Consider the following 21677-nt stretch of genomic DNA (forward strand, 5'->3'; position numbering starts at 1 on the left):
ACCTCAATGGGTCCAGCCCGTGCCACTGCAGCACACACAAACTGATTATCTGCTAGAGACTGGTGGTTCACTCCATCCAACAGCCTGTCCTGCAGGAACCACCGCCTGGCAGCAGTCCCTGCACAGACAGAGGATCTTCACCCACTCACCTCCAGAGGTGATCTCTTCAGAACTGGGCTGAGGAACATTGGCAGGACAATGTGGGGAAGCTTGCATTGCTGCCGCCCTGGCTATACCTGCCCTGTGGAGAAATAGAGGACTTAATTTCCAGGGCTGCCAGTCAGCACCTGCCACACTGCACGTGAAGGAGAAAGAAATTAATTTGACAATGCCTGATCTAAGTGAGTACATTTTGGGGTGTTATGAAGAACCCCCACCTCCTACTGAAGTATTGGATTACTTTCCTGTGTTCTGTGGAGCTCCATTTGTTTGCTGGGCCAGCAAGCTGGATGCTTTGGTTCAGAAGCTGATGATGCTCTTGCCAGTTACCTATGTAGCAAGCTGAGATAGGGCCAGAGAACCAACATAACTAGACAGTCTAAACAAAAAAACTAAGGAAATCATGTTTAAAGTAATTTCTTGACTCTGACATGAACAAATAACCATTAAGCAGCTCTCCCTTCTACCTCCCTTTCAAAATGGCAATTTTCTGCTCTTTACACATTTCCTTTACCAAAGCCATTCCTACATGAATTATGTAACAGAGAAATAGGCATTTTGCTCCTCCTGTCCAACCAATTCCATGGAGGCATTTACTTCCACATTAATTTAAATAGGGTTACCACAAGAATCGATCCTAAGAAAGACCTTTTTCTTTTAAAAAGGAATGTAGTAAACTTTCCACTTTTCCCATAGTTTCCAGCTAGGTCAGCGGTTTTCAGCCACCAGTATTCAGTGTGACACATGCAAGTGATTTGTATATACCAAAGTGCAGTCCACTGGAGAGAGAAAGAGACAAAAATAACTCCGCCTGAAATAAATGAATAAATCATTCTTTTGAGCGTGGTGATGAATGCAATATTTTACAATTTCAAAAACAATTCTCTAAAGCCCTGCAAAAACAAGTGTTTGTTACAAAAGTGATCTCTGTGTATCTTTCAGGAGTACCATCATGGTTTTTGTTGGAGGAAATATCAAGTTTAGACATCAAGGACTGGAAGCTAATGACCGTTTCATTCAGGCATGAATATTGATGTTCACAGGCAGGAACAATTTCCAATAACTAATTGGAAACGTATCAGCCTTCATTTCATTTGCTTAACTTTGGTCAACAGTAATGCTAATCACGCAAGTGAACTGAGAGAAAAGTCAAGGCCTATACATGTGAGGTTTATATATAATTCAGAACTGCTGAAAATTATGGAGAGCAACCCAAAAAACCTGTAATAATAATATGGCAGAGCAACACCATTAAGGAAAAAAAATCCAAACAAAACCCCTCGCACTTGTTTTGCATCAATTACTTGATCTAAAAAGTAAATGTAGTGGTAAATGTTCCCTTCTTATTTAGGGAAAACAGACTTACATATCACTCACTTCCTTAACAAAGATGCCAGACAATATGTTTTCTTCATTTTTACTTTTATTTTTTAATTTGCCACTGTATGCTGTTTTCCTCTTCATAAAGTTTCTAGTTTCCAACATATTAATCCCTTCAAAGCAACAAAACAGTTTGTCTGAATATGTGTTACCTTGGTGTATGATTATGGCTGACCATGGGCTAGGATTATAAAGGGACTTTGGCATAGACATTTGGATGAGGTATCTCCAAGAGAAATAATAACAACTGGTCACATATTATACCATACTTAGTAAATCCAGGTTTAAATATAAATTAGGATACAGCACGTTGGCTCAAATAAATACAACAAAGATTAATTCTGTCCCAGGCACTCCAGATCAGTGTTCTGTTCATCTTCTAAGGCAGTGATTATTTTAAGCATTAACAGGAATTTAGCAAATCTGCTACTTTTCTTCATGTGCCAAATACAATGAGAATTAGAAAGAAACAAAATGAAAGGAACCTGACAGCCTTAGGTTTTACATACTGACTAAAGCCCTCCCAGCATCACCAAAAAGCTGCCCCAAAGACCATGATACATGGACAAACTAAACATTACAGTAACAATACACAGGCATCACTCATACTTTTCAGAGAAAAGAAATTCAAATACTTCAAAATACTTGGGGATATTTTCTAGTAATCACTGAAAGGACTAGGACTTCTAATGTGTTTACTCTCACTCAAATTCAAACGGATAAAAGCTAAAACTGGAGGGGACAGCCTACAACTGAAAAGAGCTGAAATGGTCATAGTGAGGATTTGTTTGTTTGCTTTAGTAATCTACAAAAACATCAAATGCCAACAGTCACTCTTTGAGAGTAAAATACACTGATTTCAAAAAGAGTTTTAAATGCTCAAAACCAGCACCATAAACATTAAATGCTTCGAAGAGCCTTTCCTTTCCTTAAATCTCCCTGATTTTTTCCCCACAAATTGTTGTTCTTAAACGTCCCCTACAGTCTACATTGACCTATGTATCTCAAGCACTTCAAGAGGCACTTTAACCATATGGGATATTTCTACAATGTAAGATCCCTTTTACTGTCTGGGAGAGTAATTCATGAAGTAAAAAAAAAGAAACTAATTTTGCCTCAGGAGGAAGATAAATGTTCCAGAGATTAATCCAACTCAGACAGAAAGCTCTTCTGTGATAGAAAGCACATGCTATTTTTAGGATGAATCTGCATCCTGGCATGATATCCAAGCTAGAATATCCTCCCTTCCTGCTTGTTGAAATATTGTGTACAATCTATTGTGTACTCAAGGACTGTAATATGGCTCCTGGACTCAGTTCTCAGAACACCAGAAATTTTCCTGTGAGTCTTATGGCAATCATTGGTTTTTTCTACAGTTCATTTTCCCTTTGAGAAATCGAGAAAACCCACCTTTCAGGCTCGTTAAGTGGAAACAAATGGTGAGAAGTACATGGTGTGATCCTTTGGCTGAATGAATCAATGCCTCCATGGCTACAGCAGTGGATTCAAGCACTTGGTGGTGCTTGAGCACAACCCTTCCCATTTCCTGCAGGTGTGAGATGACTGCAGTTCTGCCTGGGTCTCTCCAACCAACATACAGCTGGCGAAATAAAATAAAACTGACAAGTTGTACCTACAGCTTAAACATGTTAGTCATCACTGTTAGGGAGCCCATATTGGCATTCCAGCATTCAAAAATTATGCCAGTCCCTGAATGTTAATGGATAGTCTCCACAGAAAAAGAACAATGGCAGCTTCAATATACTACATGTTATGGCTTTGCCAAGAACCTATGAGGATTTTTTAATGCAAGATAAAAAGAATATTGATTCCTTTCAAGTCCGCTTTACACTAAATACAATTTCCACTGTTGCTATTTGAGGTATCAGATAAAAATGCCATGTTTCACACTAAGAAAACACTCAGCAAGTCTTTCTTGAAGCAGAAATGTCTAAGGCTCCTTGGCATATCTGAAACAATCTGAAGGTAGCCAAAAATGTACACTGATCTATGAAAAAACATGCAGAAAATTCAGTTTGGTACCAGCCAAGCTTAGAGTATATTCACCATGCACTGCAGGCTGCAAGACATTGCCAATCTAACACATCGATAGTGATACAGCTAACAATACAAACTCAGTGCTTCCCCTCCAAGTTACAAACTAAGGGAAGACGAGAAATGACTGTAAACCAGAAAAAAAAATCTGGACAGACTCTGAGTAACTTCAGGAGGTTAAAAAATAAATGCAAAATTCTGCACTTGGAGCAGAATAGCTACACACATTTGGCTGAAAGGCAGCTGGCTGGAAAGGACTGGGGTCAATCCTGGATGCCAGGCCAAATATGTGGGTCCACATCAGCAAACCACATGCCGGGCCAAAACTAAGAAGAAAGTGGCCAGAAGAAAGACAGAAATCACTCTGCTCATCACTGATGAAGCCACACTTGGAACACTGTGTCACAAGAGCTCAGTACACTTCCACAAGAGACCAAACCACATTAAGATGAAGTTAACCACTATTTTTAAGACTGATTAACTGAAGCTACTAATTCCGCACTTGGCACACAATTTTTCTTCCAAAAAATGCAACAATGCTAATTCTTCAGCCGCCATCTATGCCTTAATAGTGGGTTAATCCTTCAGGTAATGCCTCTGTCAAGGAACTCTTGGATGCTCTTAACAGGAATCACCCACTTCAGGAAGAGTCCTCATCAGCTTAAGTATCTACCTAAACGTTCTGCACAGAGCTCAAAAAAACCACTGTGTCATTATGATACTACCTAAATATTAATTTCTGGAATCTGTAAAAGGATCGTTCAGAAGGGCAATATGAACCTAAGAAAACACCACAACTCCAAAAATATCTGAACAGGCTGATGAAGGGGAACAATTACTGTTTTCCTAAGATGTACATTTTTTTAAGGTTCTGGTACAGATAACCTTGAAAAGAATCTATAAAAAAGAAAAACAATTTAAGAGCTAAAACTATTTTACTGACATTCACGAAATATCCTGCAATATTTTCAGGGAGATTTAATTATACCTTTCACGCTATTCATGCATTAAAAGATCTTCTGGTTAGCATTAATTTGAATTCTATTGCAACATAAATTAATACAACTTAGACACATTTATCAGCCCTTTAAATAATAAACTGATGTGTCCAGGCAGCATATTCTTGAAAAGAAGAAAAAGACATGCAATTAAAACCTGAACCACAACCACTTTGCATTTCAGAAAGTTAAAAAGTAGCCTGAAGCAAATTACCTCAAAGAGAAAATCTGGAGAGCAGTTTTGCTTCAAGCAAAGACTTAACAGTATTTAAAAAAACCCCAATGTGCAGCATGGGTAAATCATACAGCAGGCAAAAGGGGCAAAGAAAGACAAATGGGTTGTACTCAAGTCAGTATAAATCTGAATGCATTAAGCTGCTAAGGAAACTTGCAAAGATAGTACTTACAGTCATAGTATTCAACAGAATAATTTTAAGCCTAATTTTAATCTTCAATTTAAAAAAATCATACTATACATGAGAATTTCCAAGGAGATTTCCTAACTCATTATGCAAAGGAACAAAATTATAATTCTAAAAAGTGTTAGTTGCTACAGAAAATCTGTTTTTTTGGTTAAAGAATATCATATGATTTGCTGCTGAACAGGGTTGCAGTAAACCCTAAGAAAATCAACTAACAAATCCATATACTTTTATCTCCCATATATTTTTGTGTGATACTCCTGGAAGTACTTAAAATTCCTGACAGTATGTAGAAAACTCTAAGCATTGTAGATTGTAAGATTTATGAATACAATGGAGTTCTGCCACATTTTCACCTTTCCCTATTTTTGTCCTAAAGAACAAAACCAGTTAATAGCGTTGAGCCTCTGAAGATTCAGCACACTGAGACCTCCAGAGAGGTTTTTGGTAAGCAATTACTTCTATTCCTGCACTGAGTCAGATAAACTCTTCCAAAAAATGCTCTTTCAGTATCAATCAGGGGTTATAAACTACATCTCCACACTGTATACAATGTAGTACTGAAGACAAAAGTGCCTACGCTTACTGTACAAAGCAGTTAGAACAAACAGATGGAGAGGTTAAGACAGATGAATAGATGTACAGATGAAGAACAGATGTAGAGGTGAGGCACTGGAATAGGCTGTCCAGAAAAGCTATGGATGCCCCATCCTTGGAAGTGTTCAAGGCCAGGCTGGATGGGGCTCTGAGCAAACCAGTCTCATGGAAGGTGTCTTTAAGGCTCCTTCCAAGACAAGCCATTCTATGGTTCTATGAGATCAAAATCATTTGTTTTTTTCAATATTTATCAATCAATTAATCAAGTCCAAGGTGATTTTGAGTCACATCTGTGTCCTTTAATGACAGTAAAAGAATGGTACCGAGTGGCAGTTCGAGGTCTCATACTCACAAGATTCAATGGATTTAAGTAGAGAGAGCAGAAAGAACTTGGCCGAATGAATTACAGTTTTGGCTGGACTTCCATTTGTTTTTTTCAATAAAGATTGTTGGAGCTTGAGGAGTAGCAAGTACTGCAGATAAAAGCCAAGTATCACTACAATCTAATCAAGCAGCAAATGGAAAGAGAACAGTTGTAATGAACAAAGGAATTCTGTCTCCTTGTTTCTCTCCCCAGCAGCACTTGGATCTACACACTCCTGATGCCTCCAAAGCCTAAGCAGGGAGTATTACTTCCAGAGAGAGAAATGTTGAAAATTTAAAGCTCTGGGATCCTGCTTGAGCAAAGATGGAAGAGTAGCCATCTGGCTGGAATTAAAGCTGGTATGGAAATTTCTGAAAAGGAATTAAAAGATGGTCTGGGGAAGTGGCCAAAAGGAGATCAAAGGAACTTTAGAAGCAAGAAGATACAAACCAGAAGCACACAAAAAGCATCTTCAAGGCAAACCATTAGGTTTAAGAACATATCTGTTGCCTGGCTGTGTGAACCAGGGGAAAAATGTGAGTTATTCTTGCGAGATATTTAGTCCAAAAATATCTATGCTATCTTGTATAACTTCCAGTCTTGACCACATGTCAGACATCTAGGAGAACAGACATATTTTAGATTCAGGCAAAATTTTGAACTCTAATGTAGGGGATGAGGGGGTGTGTGTAGATCTCCTAAAGTCTGAGGGAATTAATGAATGCACTCTTAAGGACCAGAGAACCACCTGTAGAACGTGTGATACTTTGTAACTAGTAGGATGTTTCCATGTTTGTTGGGCGAACACTAACTTACTGGATCTGAGATTCAGACTGGGGAAAATGTCAATCTGAGAGCTATCTGTGAGTTAAAACATCTTAAGTACAGATAAACTATAGTTCATGCCTTACATCACATTGATTGTGGTTAAGTCTATAATATAGGCATGAGTAATTGGTTATTTTACAGAAACATAATGTCAAAGTGGATGGTTTATTAAGCAGTTAGCTTCAAAAACAGAAATGGACCATCCATGGATATGACCTGGGAAGCCCCAGAGTTGAAGAGAAGAGCTCTGGGGATTCTGAATTGGATAAATGGTAAAGGGAGCTGTTGGGTTACTGCTTTTAAGCGCTACTAGGAGAAAGAGGTGTTTTACCTCGTGTCTATTTCTGCCCAATATAACTATTAGAACTCTGCCAGTAAACTCTGTTCATGCTTTCATCAACAGAAGTACTTTCTGAAAAACAAAATAAAAACAAAGGAAAATCTTTCTGTGCTCCAGCAGAAGGTTTCTCAGTAGGCCAGACAAAAATGAACAGAAAAAACAGTGACTCCTTACATAAACTCCTGAGAACCAGCACTAACAAGCTAAAGCACAGACTTCAACAAATTCCTTATCCAAGATGAGCAAACTGATGCAGTTACTATTTTTTGCTGAAAAAACTGCTCAAGTTTGCTAGAACTGTGCAGCAGCTCCTCTAGTGTCAGGTTCCACCTATGATGGCAGATCCTTGCTAAAATGTTCAGGTATCTCCTGTTGTCACATGTAGTGAAATCTCATTTAGCTCCCTGTTATATGTTCAGGATGCAGGTATTAGCATTATTTAACTAATATATCCTGCCTCACAAACTCCTATGGCAATTATACAATAAAACCTCAGATTTTGGAGTGACAATTTCTGGACTGCAGTGCAAAACTGCAAAAGGCAAAGAACAGGACCACCTCCATTGTTCAGCTCTGAAAGCAGACTCTGGTGAGTTCCTTTACTCCTTTCCTCAAGCTCCATTATTTGGATTCTATTACTGTGATAGAGCTATCTGTGCTCATATGCAGAAATAAATTTCTGAATGGACATTTCTAGATCAAGGGTGACTTAGCAAGAGGGACAATAAGAGTTTAGAAATATTTGCAAAATTTCAGGAAAGGAAACTGCCCAACTCAGTATTTTTTAAAGAAAACTGTGCACATTCAACTGCTAACAATAATACTACTGAATTCAGTCATTCAAATGTCAAATACAGGAATAGCTTCCTGTGCTAACCACAGTGTAACTACATCCATCAAGTCTCATCTGTAATAACCAGGCTGGTGTTTGCTCTGTGGAGTCCAGATTGCTAATTCCTTCCATTTACAACAACTTCCTGGCTTTCAGGAACAAAAATCATTTTCTGTCTAAATATACTTACACTTAACAATCAGAAATGAATCCCTCTGCAAACAACTCTCCACATTGGCAATCGTCTTTGTCAGTAATTATTTATAGCGCAGAAGCATCAACGCTTTCTGCTTTCAGATTTAACATTACTACTATTTCCAATTTTTCCCATATATCCAGGATGGTTGTCAAACATTTTTCCAACAATACTTCTGGCTTGTATTTCCTCTTTTCCCTACTTATGCACAGTGGTGCATAAATATTGCAAAAGCCTTATAACCCTGTGGTTTTGAAGGACCATTACAGTAAATCTTCCCTACTCTAAGTCTTCGCCACAGTGACTGAACAGGTTGGAGAGAGCAGCAGTGGGACCCTGATGACAGATGAGAACCTTGTGCCTGCAGAAGGCAGCACTGCCACATCAACCTGTGCTCTTAGGAGCAAGCAAGTGTGGTGTTTCCCTCCTTGCTGGCAAGGGACAAATTTAAGACCAGGCCAAGTTGAACCTTAAGTTAGTGGGCTAACCAGTGCCTCTTTCACTCTGTTCCCATATTTCCTCTGAGATGGGACAGGCTCCAGTAGGGGCAGAGAAGGCAAGATGGACAACCCAGGCTACAGCTTCCCCTGGAGAATGGACAATAATGGTTATCTATATCAATTTCAAAACAAATCCCAAATTTTAAATACCTTTAAGTTAATTTTAAGGTATGAAAAAGTATAAGGATCATTTTCAGTGTTATAACCTAACCAAAAAACCTGGGAAAGATGAATGCAACAAACAGATGTTTGTTTGTACTCCCTATAAATGACATTCAGCAGTAATTTCTGCAGGACAGTTCAAAGTTAAGACAACTAATACCCTTCACTTGGACACTACAAAATCTTGCAGCAAGTAAATCTCGAAGTTTTAATATTTGATTTGCAGTATCATCACTGCTAAGAGAGGCAACTTACCTGTTTTAAATCTAGAACCTCTGTAACATTTACAGTGTAACACAAAGGGCCTCTACGCTATATGGCCCATTTTTCTGAAATGCATGTAGAAGCACAGGAATGTTTAATCTAGCACATCTAAACCCTGAAAATAAAATCCATATTCAAGCAATGAGTTTTTTCAGAAAGATGCAGCTCATCACCACCACAGAGGAAAATCAGAAATGCAAGGACACCGATTATCACATCACGGGATAAAGAAAGTGTCACTGCAGTCACAGTGAAGTCTCACTCCTCTGACCAGCCAACACTGACATACATAGAACAAGAGACTGTGAATCAACTGGGACTTGAAAGACATACAGTGCCCTACATATGAGCTCTTACTGTCCCATCTCCCAATGTGGAAACTTCTCCATAGCCATTCTAATACCAGTTTCACGCTTCAAGCATAGCAACTGGAAGGAATACAGACACACTAGAAAAATTGTAGTAGCAGTCATCCACACGACTCCAGTGAGTGGAACACATAACAAAAATACAAGTGCACACAATATGTACAAAATCCTATTCACATTCCACCTGGTAGATGAGAATAACCACCATCCATGAGAATAACCACCATCCATATGACCACTACTCAACTCTCAGGCATTCCAGGAATTTCTGTAAGATGTAATTATTCACATCTACCCATTTCAAAGAGATTGTGTACGTGAATTCTGCTTTGAGTTTCACTGCTGATTAAAGAGAATATACTTGACCTAAATCTTCCATTCAAAAGAAGACTACACAATACACATCTGACTTCATCTCATACTGGTTATTCCCATATCACAGCTCTGCAAGCAGAAATAAAAGGTATCAAATCAAGTAAGGTGACAAATTAACATGCAGCATGACAAGAGTATTGTGTGCTACTGTGGCAGCCAATTTCACCCTGCACTTACCAGTCCACTGTGCCTATTTGTTGAATTTTTCTAATTCATTATTATTACTGAATTTATAGTGCATTTTTCTTTTTAACATAGCACAGTGTAGAAATAAAAATATTCTATCAGAAATTATTTATGAAATAATGACAGACAGATCCTGATTTACAGCTATACATTTGACAATCCTGGAAAGATTTACTAAAGACGTCGTGCCAGGTTCTATCATAAATTGAAACCTCTCAAATAATAGAACATGAGGTCATGTTGACTGGATAAAAGTTTAGAAATAAATTATTGTAAATTTGTCACCAGCTCACTGCTTGAAAAATATTTTTGGTTTCTATTTGAAATGCTCATTTAACATCTTAGATTGAGGAGAAACAATATGGAGCCATTAAAAATTGAGAAGAAAATAACCAATCATTTACTTTTAATTCACTCTAATGATCTTTATTTCTACTAGAAACTGGCCCAACAGGTAGACTATGTTACGGTTGTCTTTAATGGAAACTATGATCACAGGCAGCATTAACCTCAGAATTTACATAAAAGGTGGGTTTTTTTGTATGGTCATAGACTACTTGCAACGCCTGAGTCACACAAACAACAGAAGTACTGCAAAACAGGAAAACGTAAGGTGATCATAATTAAATTCTAATCAGACTTGAGTTGAACTGGAACTAGAGGGTAATAAACCAACTTTCAGTCTTTTACTTTCTTCTGCATCTTTTCTAACTAAAACACACAAATGTCATTATTTTTTAACATTGATGTTTGCATCCTTCTTTTTTTAACAGATAGATCAGTAAATATGAAAGAAAAAACCACTGCATTTAACTACAGATCCCAAACCACTGTCAGAGTAAAAATTCACAGAAGTCACTGCACTCCATGACACATCGTGCTGAGAAATTTTGTTAGGAATTGAGTGTCTTAATGCACATTTTTATTACTTCTCTTTGCACTGGCAAAATAAAGTCTGTTCTCATTTGCACTGAGGCAATAACAAAAGTGGGTACAAGAACTTTTCAGCAAGGTAACATTCCCAGGGAAAGGAACTCTCTTACCTATATAAGGCTGCTTTGCTAGATGGAGGTTTTGTTCTTGGTAAAGCATTGGGGAACTTTCACCAGGAACCAGCAATATAGACAACATTCATGACTGAGGGCAAGCTTAGCAGTAACCTAAGAACTACATAGTTGATCAAGAAAGTGCCTCAACGTGGCTAGATATTAATTCAAAACCCTTTCTGGTTTAAAAAACAAAAATCGCCATAATAGCCTATCTAATATTCTGGGATTATTACTTACTTTACCTCCTTTCCCTGGCCAAAGCAACTACATTGAGATTAGCCAGCAAATACCTTGTCTTGTCTTAGCATACCCTGCCCAATACAAATTCTTACTATAGTGGATGAAATAAACTGTGTGAGGAAAACCTCAAAGATATTGAAATACTAGTAATGATGTAGTAACACAACATAAGCAGTAATGATTGATTACCTTTTTGTGGCTGTAGTAAAAGACAGTCAGCTCTCCTATTATAAAATATTCAGGGTTAATGTATTGTGTTTCACATTTTAAACTGATGCAAGAACCACATCTATTATTCTCTAAACTCACCATTTACATATATGATACTCTGCTGAAGAGTCGAGGGTCTATGTGGAAAACAAAATATATTGCAAAGTACAGTTTTCTTTTCCTAATGACAAGTACACGACAAACTGCTCATGAGGTAAGCAATAGCTGCACAGTGTTGTTCAGCTTTATGTTATTCAATACTTTTGAATCATCAGTTTCAAGCAGAAAAAAATCTGGCACAGATGCTGAGTTTTCATGGATCAAGTTTTATGCCTGCATTTTATTACACATATATCACATTGCTAACCTCCTGAACTTCCATTTTCAAGGTTTATATGTAGCTAAATCTACATACAGCAGTTGTATAGTTAAATATACTATAAACATTTCTATTTATCATGTTTCTAGTCTGATGGCACCTGAGAAAAGCTCTAGATTGGTACAAGCCGGTTCTTTTGCAACTCTGCGTTCTCACTGCCAGGGAAGGAGCTTGGCTTGTTTGTCATGTAGCTAATATGCTAGGTTGCTCTTGTCTTTTGTTAATACATCTTACACATTTCTCCAGGACCTCTACAACTACACAGAAACCAAATCCATTTATTATTTAGTCAGTGAGTGCAAGATTATCTGTTGATTATACATGCATGCAAAGAGACCCAAGGTTGCCATCAGCCCTAAAGGCAACCCACCAAAACCAGTGAGCCAACATTAGAGATTTACACTTTGCAAATGGGAAAGATTGCAGGCCAGCTTAATCACACTGGGTGACGTCTTACAGGGTACATGTGACATTGCTGAATGATGCCATGTGAAGAACAGGACATGAAATGAAGACACAAACCAAGTTAACTGCACGCCTTTGAAGCGTGTCCTGCAGTTCACAGCAGGTTCAAGTACTCTCTTAGGAGGATCCAGGCCTTAAAGGAAACACATCTCCGAAGAGGCAGGTCTTTTAAGGATGCAGTAACAAGTTTTAACACTGACATGTCCCTGCTCTCTGGGAATGCTCAAAACAGCAAATTAAGAAACTGAAGTCCCAGTCTAGGATCAACCGCCCTAATCTCCCTCCTGATTTATGATTTCTTCATAAAGTAGATTTGGCAAGTAAAATAGAGACAATATTATGAGTGCCTAACAGATGTAGTATGAAAACTATGTCAGTGGAGTACTTTGAATGTGTAGCTGGTACTGCATCATGACAAGTGTTTCTGATAGCATAATTCATTCTGGCTGAGTCTATTCTGCTTTTTCTGGGCTTGTTGGAATAAATTGCTGCCCTGTGTCGCTCATACAGATGTTGCCTTAAATGTCTTTGCCTTAAAATGTCTGTGCTATGCAGATTCAAGCTTTGAGCAGCACCAATGTTTGCATTTACTGGATGCTGAATTGCACATCCAGCTGCAGGTCTGAGTGGGTGAGCAAATGGATTGGCCTTCAATGCAAGCCAGTGAGCCAGCAATGCTCCAGCCCTGCCTCCATGGCTCCTCCCAGCTAAGCTGCACGAATAAAGATTACACAGTCAGCAACATCACTTGGATGGAATAAACCTTATTAATCCAAATCTTCAAGGCTACCCACAATATTCATATGAATATCACTGTGAATAAAAGAACCAAATCCATGCACAAAAAGACATAACTATATCCTGTTTAACAAGGGGCAAAGTTACGCTTTAACAAGGTTTACCCCTGCTCATACTTGACTTGAGGAAAAAAATAACACAAGTGATTCAGAATAAGCAATAATTTCTAGGGTCATTCTAAAATGGTTTCTAAATTAATTCTGTAAAAAGATAAAAATCAATATTCACAACATAAATCCTGAATTGCTGGAGGTTAAGAGAGAAAGAGTTACCTCTTGCACTTTTCTTAATAAGCAAAAATCAGTGAACTAGACTGACTGATGGTGAGCCTGAACCAGCAGAGTGGTTGGTACCTGTTCACTCTATTGATCCAGTACTCTCAGGTATTAAGCTCATATTCATGTTATATTTGATACGTTTATGAAAGAAAAGTTCATAATTAAATTTAATTTTGGCAGATGAAAATAAATAATTCCCCTTAACTTGGATGACCAAAGAAGAGAGATACTACTTCCCTTAGATAAGGTGGGAAAAGGGCCCCAAAATCTGGTTTTGTTATCTGCAGACAATTTTCCTTTGAAATCATTAGGAAAAAAAGTCTTTTTTCATCCTCTGTAATAAATGTTTCACATGGTTTTGATTCAATGTGTTTTACACTACATTGGTAATTCTCATTATTCTTCAAGTACCATATTTGAGGAGGCTAATACACCATTAACACGATTAACTTTTTCATCGAAGTTAAGCCATATGGAACCAATCGGCACAATTTGGCTGTATAAATGACTGGAGAGAGCAGGTTGGCTTCTGCCCCACTGCACCTCCACTGGCTTCACGTGCATGTGCAGGCCTAGGCCCAGAGAGGAACCTGTGCCTCCCTAGAAACTGGAAGTATAAATGACTTTTTATTCCTTCCCAAACCAGGAATCTTCCAGAACAAGGCAGGCATCAATTCATACGCCAAACTTGTCTGCATGCAACCTGCAACATGCCTTCACCACCAAAGAAGCAATTCCCCAAATACATTTGAGATCATGGAGGTGAAGCACATGCTTTAACACAATTTGGCAAGATCAGTGAATTTTGTTCATTATTTCTCTGTAATCCTTAAATCAGTAAAATACAGAGTAACTGAAGTAAAGTGGCAGTTGAGCAAAAGGGTGGCACCATTAATTCCTACAACTTTTTGCCCCTGCCAGGAATAATGGAACCATCCCACGCAATTCACTGTTCTGCATCAGATCTGATTCTTGGCTGATCCCCCGGCCCAGAGACAGCAAAGCACATCAGCAGTCCTGTGAGTTTTACCATTAATCTTAAGCACAGGTAACATCAATGGAACTCTGCTGCAGTGAAGGACATTCTCTGCCCTCTAAAGCACAGGAGTCTCCTTTATCCCCCTTCCCCCAACTGACTGCCCAGAATTTTCCTGCCCTCTCCGCTGACAGACACTGTCTGTAAGTAACGAAGGATCGTGTTACTCCCATCCAGCCCATCTTCTTTTCCCGTGCCTCTCCTCCCTCCCCAGTGCTCTACAGTTGCTGTGGAAATAACACATTGTACTGACCCAACACCTCCTGGGCAGCTGGTTCCCACAGCTGTGGTGGTGCAAAAGGCAATTAAGATAAAACACAGCTCAGCAATGAATCACAAGCCTGAACAGATCTCAGAGGTCATCTAGTCCATTCCTCTGCCCCATGGGAGGCTCAGCTATCCCCATGTCATTTCTTACAGACATCTATGTCACCTGCTTTTAGAAACTTCAGTGATAAAAATTACACAACCTCCCTAGGCAATATAGCCCAGTGTTTCACCACCTTTGCAAAGAAGTTCAATCTTTCCTCACAGATCACATTTTCTAGGCATCTGATCTTTCTCCTCTCTTTCTTTACAAGTCTCATAAGGTCTTTTCTGTTTTTCCCCCGCAAACAACTCCAATTAAAGCAGTCTGCTTCAAAAACCACTTTTAAAACAGGTCATTGTAAAACTTATTGTATATTGCTGCTAGAATTAAATCCCCTTTTTCCATTGTGCAACTGTAAGACTTTCAATGACAAAATTATTCGAGTCCTGCTTGTTGCAATTCCATTTGGTTTATTGCAGTTGTGCATATGTAACAGGAGAAACAGGTCTAGATAGTCACTGTTGTCATGTGTGTCTATAATGCCTGTTACCAGAAATAGAGTAACATCAACAGTGTGACATCAAATCAAGGAATTGTTGAAATTTAAAAAACAGTTCCATTGCCCCTCGTCAAAATAAAGCAGTTTCATACAGATGACCCCATTGTTACAAAATAATGACCTACCAAAGAGATGAAATTTGATTTTGCTTAAGCAGCAGTTTTGTTAGAACACACTCAGCCCACTGGTGAGAGCAGAGCAAATCAGATTTGGCTCACAGCTTTCCTACACCCTGAATTCATTTGTCATCTGATTATTTAAGCTTTTTTATGTCATTGAAGAAGTACAAGAGGAGGAGAAGTAAAGTAACACCATAGTTAACCCACATCTTTATTATTCCTGGCTTTACTTTCCTCAGGGAATAGAGGAAGAAAGTGCATGTAATGGTTAGAAATAAAATACCTCCTTTTGTAAAGAACTTGGTCTGCTAAGCTGGAGCAGAAAAGGACAGAGGACACCACTTACTAAGATTTTAATACTCTGAAAACAAGATAAAATTGTAGTTATTCACAGATAACAATGAATTGGTAACTTCTCCAATATACTGGACACAATATAAAGTATTTCTCAGTATTAAATAGGGGATTACAAAAGCCAAAGACTCCAAAGGAAAGACTGATTTGCCCCCAAAGTAGTGTAGTATGTTGCTACATGCAGCACTTAACATGTCACAGGATCAAATCCAAGGACTGTGAAAGGACTACAGAAGTGTTAAAGATTGCTTCATGGAGCCAAATCTTTAAACAACAAAAAAAAAAAAAAAGAGAAACAAAACCCACAATAGAACAAAGCAAGCACATTTTAAGCATCAGTTTAACTTATGTATTCATTATGCATTTTGAACAAAGTAGATCAATGAGAAATTAAATTTGTGATGTTTCTCTTTGAGCTGAAGGTGTCCCTGGAAAAATTTCAGATAAATCCATTCCCTCACAATTTTAAAAGGCGTGGCAATTTCAGATATAATAGATGTGAAGAATATTACACTTGACCAACTAAGCATTCCCAACAAGTATTAACACTAGTCAGCTGAAGAACTAGCACTGCTACTGCAGGTTTCAAAAATAGATGCAAACATATGTCATGATGACTTCTGATCACAAAGAAAATATAAGAAAATATAATACAGGCCAACACGGACATTCAAGGTATATTTTGACCCATTTCAGACAAGCCACTTCATGTGCTATCATGGCAGAACATCCAGTCCTCCTGATCCAAATATCAAGAGAACACAAAACATGAGAAAAAAAACTAACACCGGAATCAGCAGTGTCACAAACAATACTAAAAATCTCCATCTAATTTTTATAACACCCATAACACATAAAACAGGAGAATACAGATTTGCAAAATCCAAATGGGATTATTCAAATTAAAAACCTGAGAGACTTGAAAATTCAATTTTTAACATAGCTGCACATGTACATTAAATATATATCTGAATTTCACCATACACAAGGTACACTGCAGTCATTATATTGTGCATTTTGCAGAATCCGAGTCATAAATTTATAAATTTAAGACACAGTTTCCTCAAATGTTATTACAGGTGACTACATCCCAAAACACAAGTCATCATTCTGACAAAAAGCATTAACCAAAATTTCAAAACAGATTTTAAAATTACTGAAACATGAACCAGAGTGCAAAGAATGTCCTTGAGGCAAGATTAGCAATTACACCAGTCACTGTACATGGTATTTTTAATTTTTTTTCTAGAAATCTGCCTTGGTTTCCCAGTATGGCAAAATCATTCTGCTGTTTTCTACATTCTAAAAAAATTCAAATCATCAATAATCAAGGGAGCATCAGCTGATCACTTTTCAGGATGCAGCATGGGAGTATTAAGTGACTGAGCATTGATCAAATGACGACAGAATCTGGAGACTGAGTCTCAAGTAGTATTGGGTGACCCTGATGTTAAGTATGTTCAAATTATATAAGCTTACACTGAAGTACAGTTTCTGCTGCTGAAAAATGCTATTAAAACTGCACATACAAATATATTTGCAAAGTCAAACACCTACTAACACATTTCTCCTGTTCAATCCATCTTAAAATGGCCTACTCTTAAACCAACTTTCTGGCTAGGAAATACAGATAGTACCCAACCCGACCATTTCACTGTTCTCAAGGTAAATTCTCTCAACATTTAATGTGTGTCACCTGCAAGAAAATTCCTTTTTATGTAATAAGCTATGAGCCACTGAATGATTTTAAATGAAGGTGCCTCTTCTTTTCTCACGTACCTTGCACACATACAGGGGAAGGAAAGAAGGCAGCATTTCAAAAGATGATGCCTACATATCCCTTCTAAATGTATATGGTTCTCCAGGGAACAATCAACTCAGCAATGTCTGTAATGCTCAGGCTATAATTACCAAAATGAGATGCATAACCTTTATTACACCAGCAAACAGTTAACTTCACAGATTATTTCTCTTACTTTGGTGCTCTCAAATATTTCTTTTTTTTTTTTTAAGTAATCAACTGCTCCCAATCTTCCACATTGCAGCTCCTGTGCATTCAGTGCCAGGTGCTGTAACACCTCACGGGCAGAAACTCAGCACAATGCAAGACCTTCTCCAGCCCGTATAGTTAATATACTGCCATAGCATGACAGAATGGCTTTGGGATTTGGCAAATTCAAACCGATTCTGTTGCTACATCCCACAGAAAAACGCCTCGAAACTCCCCCTGTTTGAAAGAGGAAAAAAAAAGGAACAGCCTACATCTCCAAAGATGACAGTGCATTCCCCGCATAGAATGTGCAGCGCAAGAAGAGAATAATGACAGTATTCACGTTACCTTCAGTCACATAGTTGTGGTCTCGCAGAAAGCTGTGGTTAATTTTCCGTGTGTCCGTGTCCTCGCCCATTTACAGCAGGATTACTCAGCATGCCTATCCGCAGTGGACTGATCGCATCAGCAGAGGTCGTCACAAGAGCACCATCCATGCTGCCACTGCCTAGCAGAGGCGGGGAACACACCGGGCCACTGAGCACAGCATAATGAGAGCTACTGAGGCAGCACAGACTGGGGGGGGCGAATAACAATCGGGGAATTTAAAAAAAAAAAAAAAAAAAGGATGGGGGAGAAGGAAAAAGAAGTAGCGGGAGAAAGCCGGAGGGAGAAACGGCTCGGACTGCAGACAGCCAGAAGGGAGCTTGCGTGAAGGCAGAACACTTCTCTCGCAGTTGAAGAATAACCCAGCTGTTTGGGCAGGTACTCCTCGCACAGGTGGCGGGCAGCGAGTGCTCGGCGCGGCGGGACCGGGGGCTGCGGCAGGACCCGCCCCGAGCGGAGCCCGAGCCGGAGCCGAGCCCGACCCGCCGCTGTCACACGGCGCTGCCGCAGCGCCGCTGGCCCCTCCCCGCAACGCCGCTGCACGGGGCGGCTGCGAATGCGGCTGCAGGTGATGATCCCCCACCCTCCGCCGGCAGCAGCGGCAGCACCGCGGCAGGGCAGGGCGAGGTGATGATCCCCCACCCTCCGCCGCCAGCAGCGGCAGCACCGCGGCAGGGCAGGGCGAGAGAACTTCCCGCCGCACAGGCGGGTTTGCATCCGCACGCACCGCACACCGACGCGCGGCCGCGGTCTGTGCCAGTCGCGCTGACATCTGCAGCAAAAGCAACAGTCGCTTAGTGTCAGCCTGTATAAATATTACTGAAATTGCCAAATATCTGCCTAACCTAAAGTGTTTGTCCCAGGCACGTCAGCCATTCAGGAAAAGTAAGATAAAATAACTGTTATTTATCTTTACCTCCAGTTTTGTAGATAAATGACAAATTACAAAGTATTAAAAAAGGAGGGGCAGAAAACAACCTCCTTCCCATAGAGGAAAGGAAAGCTGGACAAAGGCAATTTTTGCAGGTCATGGGGTTTTCTTAAACCTGCTGCTCTCTTTCACTGCATTATCCCCTGTCATCTTGAAAAAGCAATGTTGAAATATGTATACTCAGAAATAGAAACATAAGTAGATGAGGAAGATTACTCACTTGCATTATAAAATAAAGCTTGCACTTGAGTCGAAATGTTTAATGGCTTATATTACAGCACAATTCTTTCAAATGAAGAGACAAGTAGTTTCCTCAAGCCTTCAGTATCTGTTCAAGAAACCACAAAGTGTTTGCTGCAGAAAGCGCCACTGAACTTTAGATATTGGGACAGAAAACAAATGGCTGTGTACCAAAAGCACCGCTACAGCATGATAAGGGAGTCCACAATCACAAAACCAATTTAGGGGAGAGCAGGACAGTCCTGTGGCCCTGGAATTAAACATGAAAATACAATTCAGTTGTTAGCATTACTATAGTATTTTGTGTAACCCTGAATGAAACTTGATTTTTTTTGTTGTTTTGGTTTTCTTTCTTTTTGAAGAAGCCAGGACACACAGTTCTTGATGGAAAATTCAACTAGCCTGCTATTATTATAAACAGGCATGTGACATTGGAAAAAGTAGAGAACTATGTAAAAACCTACTCAGGCATAAACATCTAATTTCAGGATGAAGTACGGCTGGGAGGGAAAGAAAAATAGCAAAAGAATGACCTTCTTCCTCTTTGCATGAATAAAGCAGAAGAAAACAGAACCATTTCCAACCTGACAAGTAAATATTATAAAGTCTTCACATTTGAGCAGGTGGGAAAATAAAAGAAGTTAAATAATACTTGCACCTGTATAAAACACATTTTATTTATATGCAGGTTTTGTGGGTGACAATACTAGAAATGTTATTTCTGCACTGAGAGCATCAGTCAATACTGTGGCAGTACCAGCAACTCTCCAGTGTCTGCCCCATCCTCTTCAGAAATAAGGAAGGAGGCCTTGCAAACACGGGCAGTATTTGTTTTGTATTAAATGGTTCTAATCTATGTGACGGAGCTGGTTTATTTTGCCATTCCCTGACACATGTTATCATCCTGGATTTGTTTTTCCAAAGACAAAAGAGTCTGTGAGCAACATGCACTGCACACGAAATCCCAGCTCTGCCAACGTGCTTAGCTAAGCCTGCAACAAAGAGCCAGTTTACACTCAACTATTAACACCACAGTTAGACCAATCTGGGTCAAGAAGGCACTTCCCTTTCAGCATCTGTGCAGGAGACATGGGAACTGCCTGGTAATTTAGATGCTGCTGTTAGGAACCTGAGCTCCCCACATATTCAGTGTCATTTAAACCTCTCATTCTTCATTTTCTATATTGGATGCTTAACCTTGTTAGTCAGGCATCCACATTAGATAACAGCATTAGAATCATAGAATCGGATCAGATTGGAAAAGACTTTTAAGATCATCAGGTCCCATCATTAATCCAGCACTACCACCACCCATGTCCCTAAGTCTCACATCTACACATCTTTTAATTACTCCAGGGATAGTGACTCCATCACTTCCCTGGGCAGCCTGGTCCAGTGCTTGAGAATCCTTTCAGTGAAATTTTTGCTAATATCCAATCTAAACCTTCCCCCTGGTGAAACTTGAGGCCATTTCATCTCATCCTATCACTGGTTGCCTGGGAAAAGAGACCGATTCCCATTGGGCTACAACTTCCTTTCGGCAGAGAGGGATAAGCTTTCCACTGAGCCTCCTTTTCTCCAGGCTAAATATGCTCAACTTCCTCAGCTCCTCCTCATCAGACTTGTGCTGCAGACCCTTCCCCAGCTCTGCTGCCCTCCTCTGGACTTGCTCCTGCACCTCAATATCTTTCCTGTAGTGAGGGGCTCGGAACTGAACACAGCATTTGAGATGGGGCTTCACCAGTGCTGAGTACAGAGGGGCAATCACTTCCCTGGTCCCAATGGCCACACAATTTCTGGCCTTCTTGGCCACCTGGGCACACACTGGCTCATGTTCAGCCAGCTGTCAACCAGCATCCTCCTGTCCTTTTCTGCTGAGCAACTTTTCTGCCACTCTGCCTGTAGTGCTGCCTGGGGTTGTTGTGACTCAGGGCAGAAGCCAGCACTTGGCCTTGTTGAACCTCATACAATCTGACTTGGTCCATAGATCCAGTCTGTCCAGATCCCTTTGCAGAGCATTCCTACCGTCCAGCAGATCAACAAGTCCACTGGTGACCAGCTGCCAGCTGGATGTAACTCCATTCACCATCACTCTCTGAGCTCAGCCATCCAGCCAATATTTTACCCAGCAAAGAACACACCCATCCAATTTCTCCAAGAGAATGCCCTAAGAAACTGTATCAAAGCTTTACTAAAGTTCAGGTGGACAACATCCACAGCTTTTCCCTCATCCAGTAAGGTCACCTCACCACAGAATGAGATGAACTCGGTCAGACAGAACATGTCTTCATGAACCCATTGTGTCT

The 21677-nt window shown here is 39.7% G+C and overlaps 1 protein-coding gene across 4 annotated transcripts in view; it reads right to left on the bottom strand.

Annotated features, from left to right (window-relative positions):
* PPP2R2C (protein phosphatase 2 regulatory subunit Bgamma) overlaps positions 1–21677 on the bottom strand; it is a 193924-nt gene that overhangs the window by 117112 nt on the left and 55135 nt on the right. For 2 of the 4 annotated variants that reach the window (XM_071556840.1, XM_071556839.1), the window contains exon 1: positions 18162–18251. The exons of 1 other annotated variant lie outside the window; for it this stretch is intronic. Coding sequence is in view for 1 of the 3 variants with exons in the window: in XM_071556838.1 (XP_071412939.1) it covers positions 18162–18231 (70 nt within the window). In the remaining 2 variants the exon portion in view is untranslated. Of the gene's footprint in view, positions 1–18161; positions 18775–21677 lie in introns of those variants that run through there. One more of the 4 variants, XM_071556838.1, reaches the window with a different exon arrangement.

The sequence above is a fragment of the Pithys albifrons genome, chromosome 5 (genome assembly GCF_047495875.1).
Source record: "Pithys albifrons albifrons isolate INPA30051 chromosome 5, PitAlb_v1, whole genome shotgun sequence".
NCBI classification, from domain to species: Eukaryota; Metazoa; Chordata; class Aves; order Passeriformes; family Thamnophilidae; genus Pithys; species Pithys albifrons.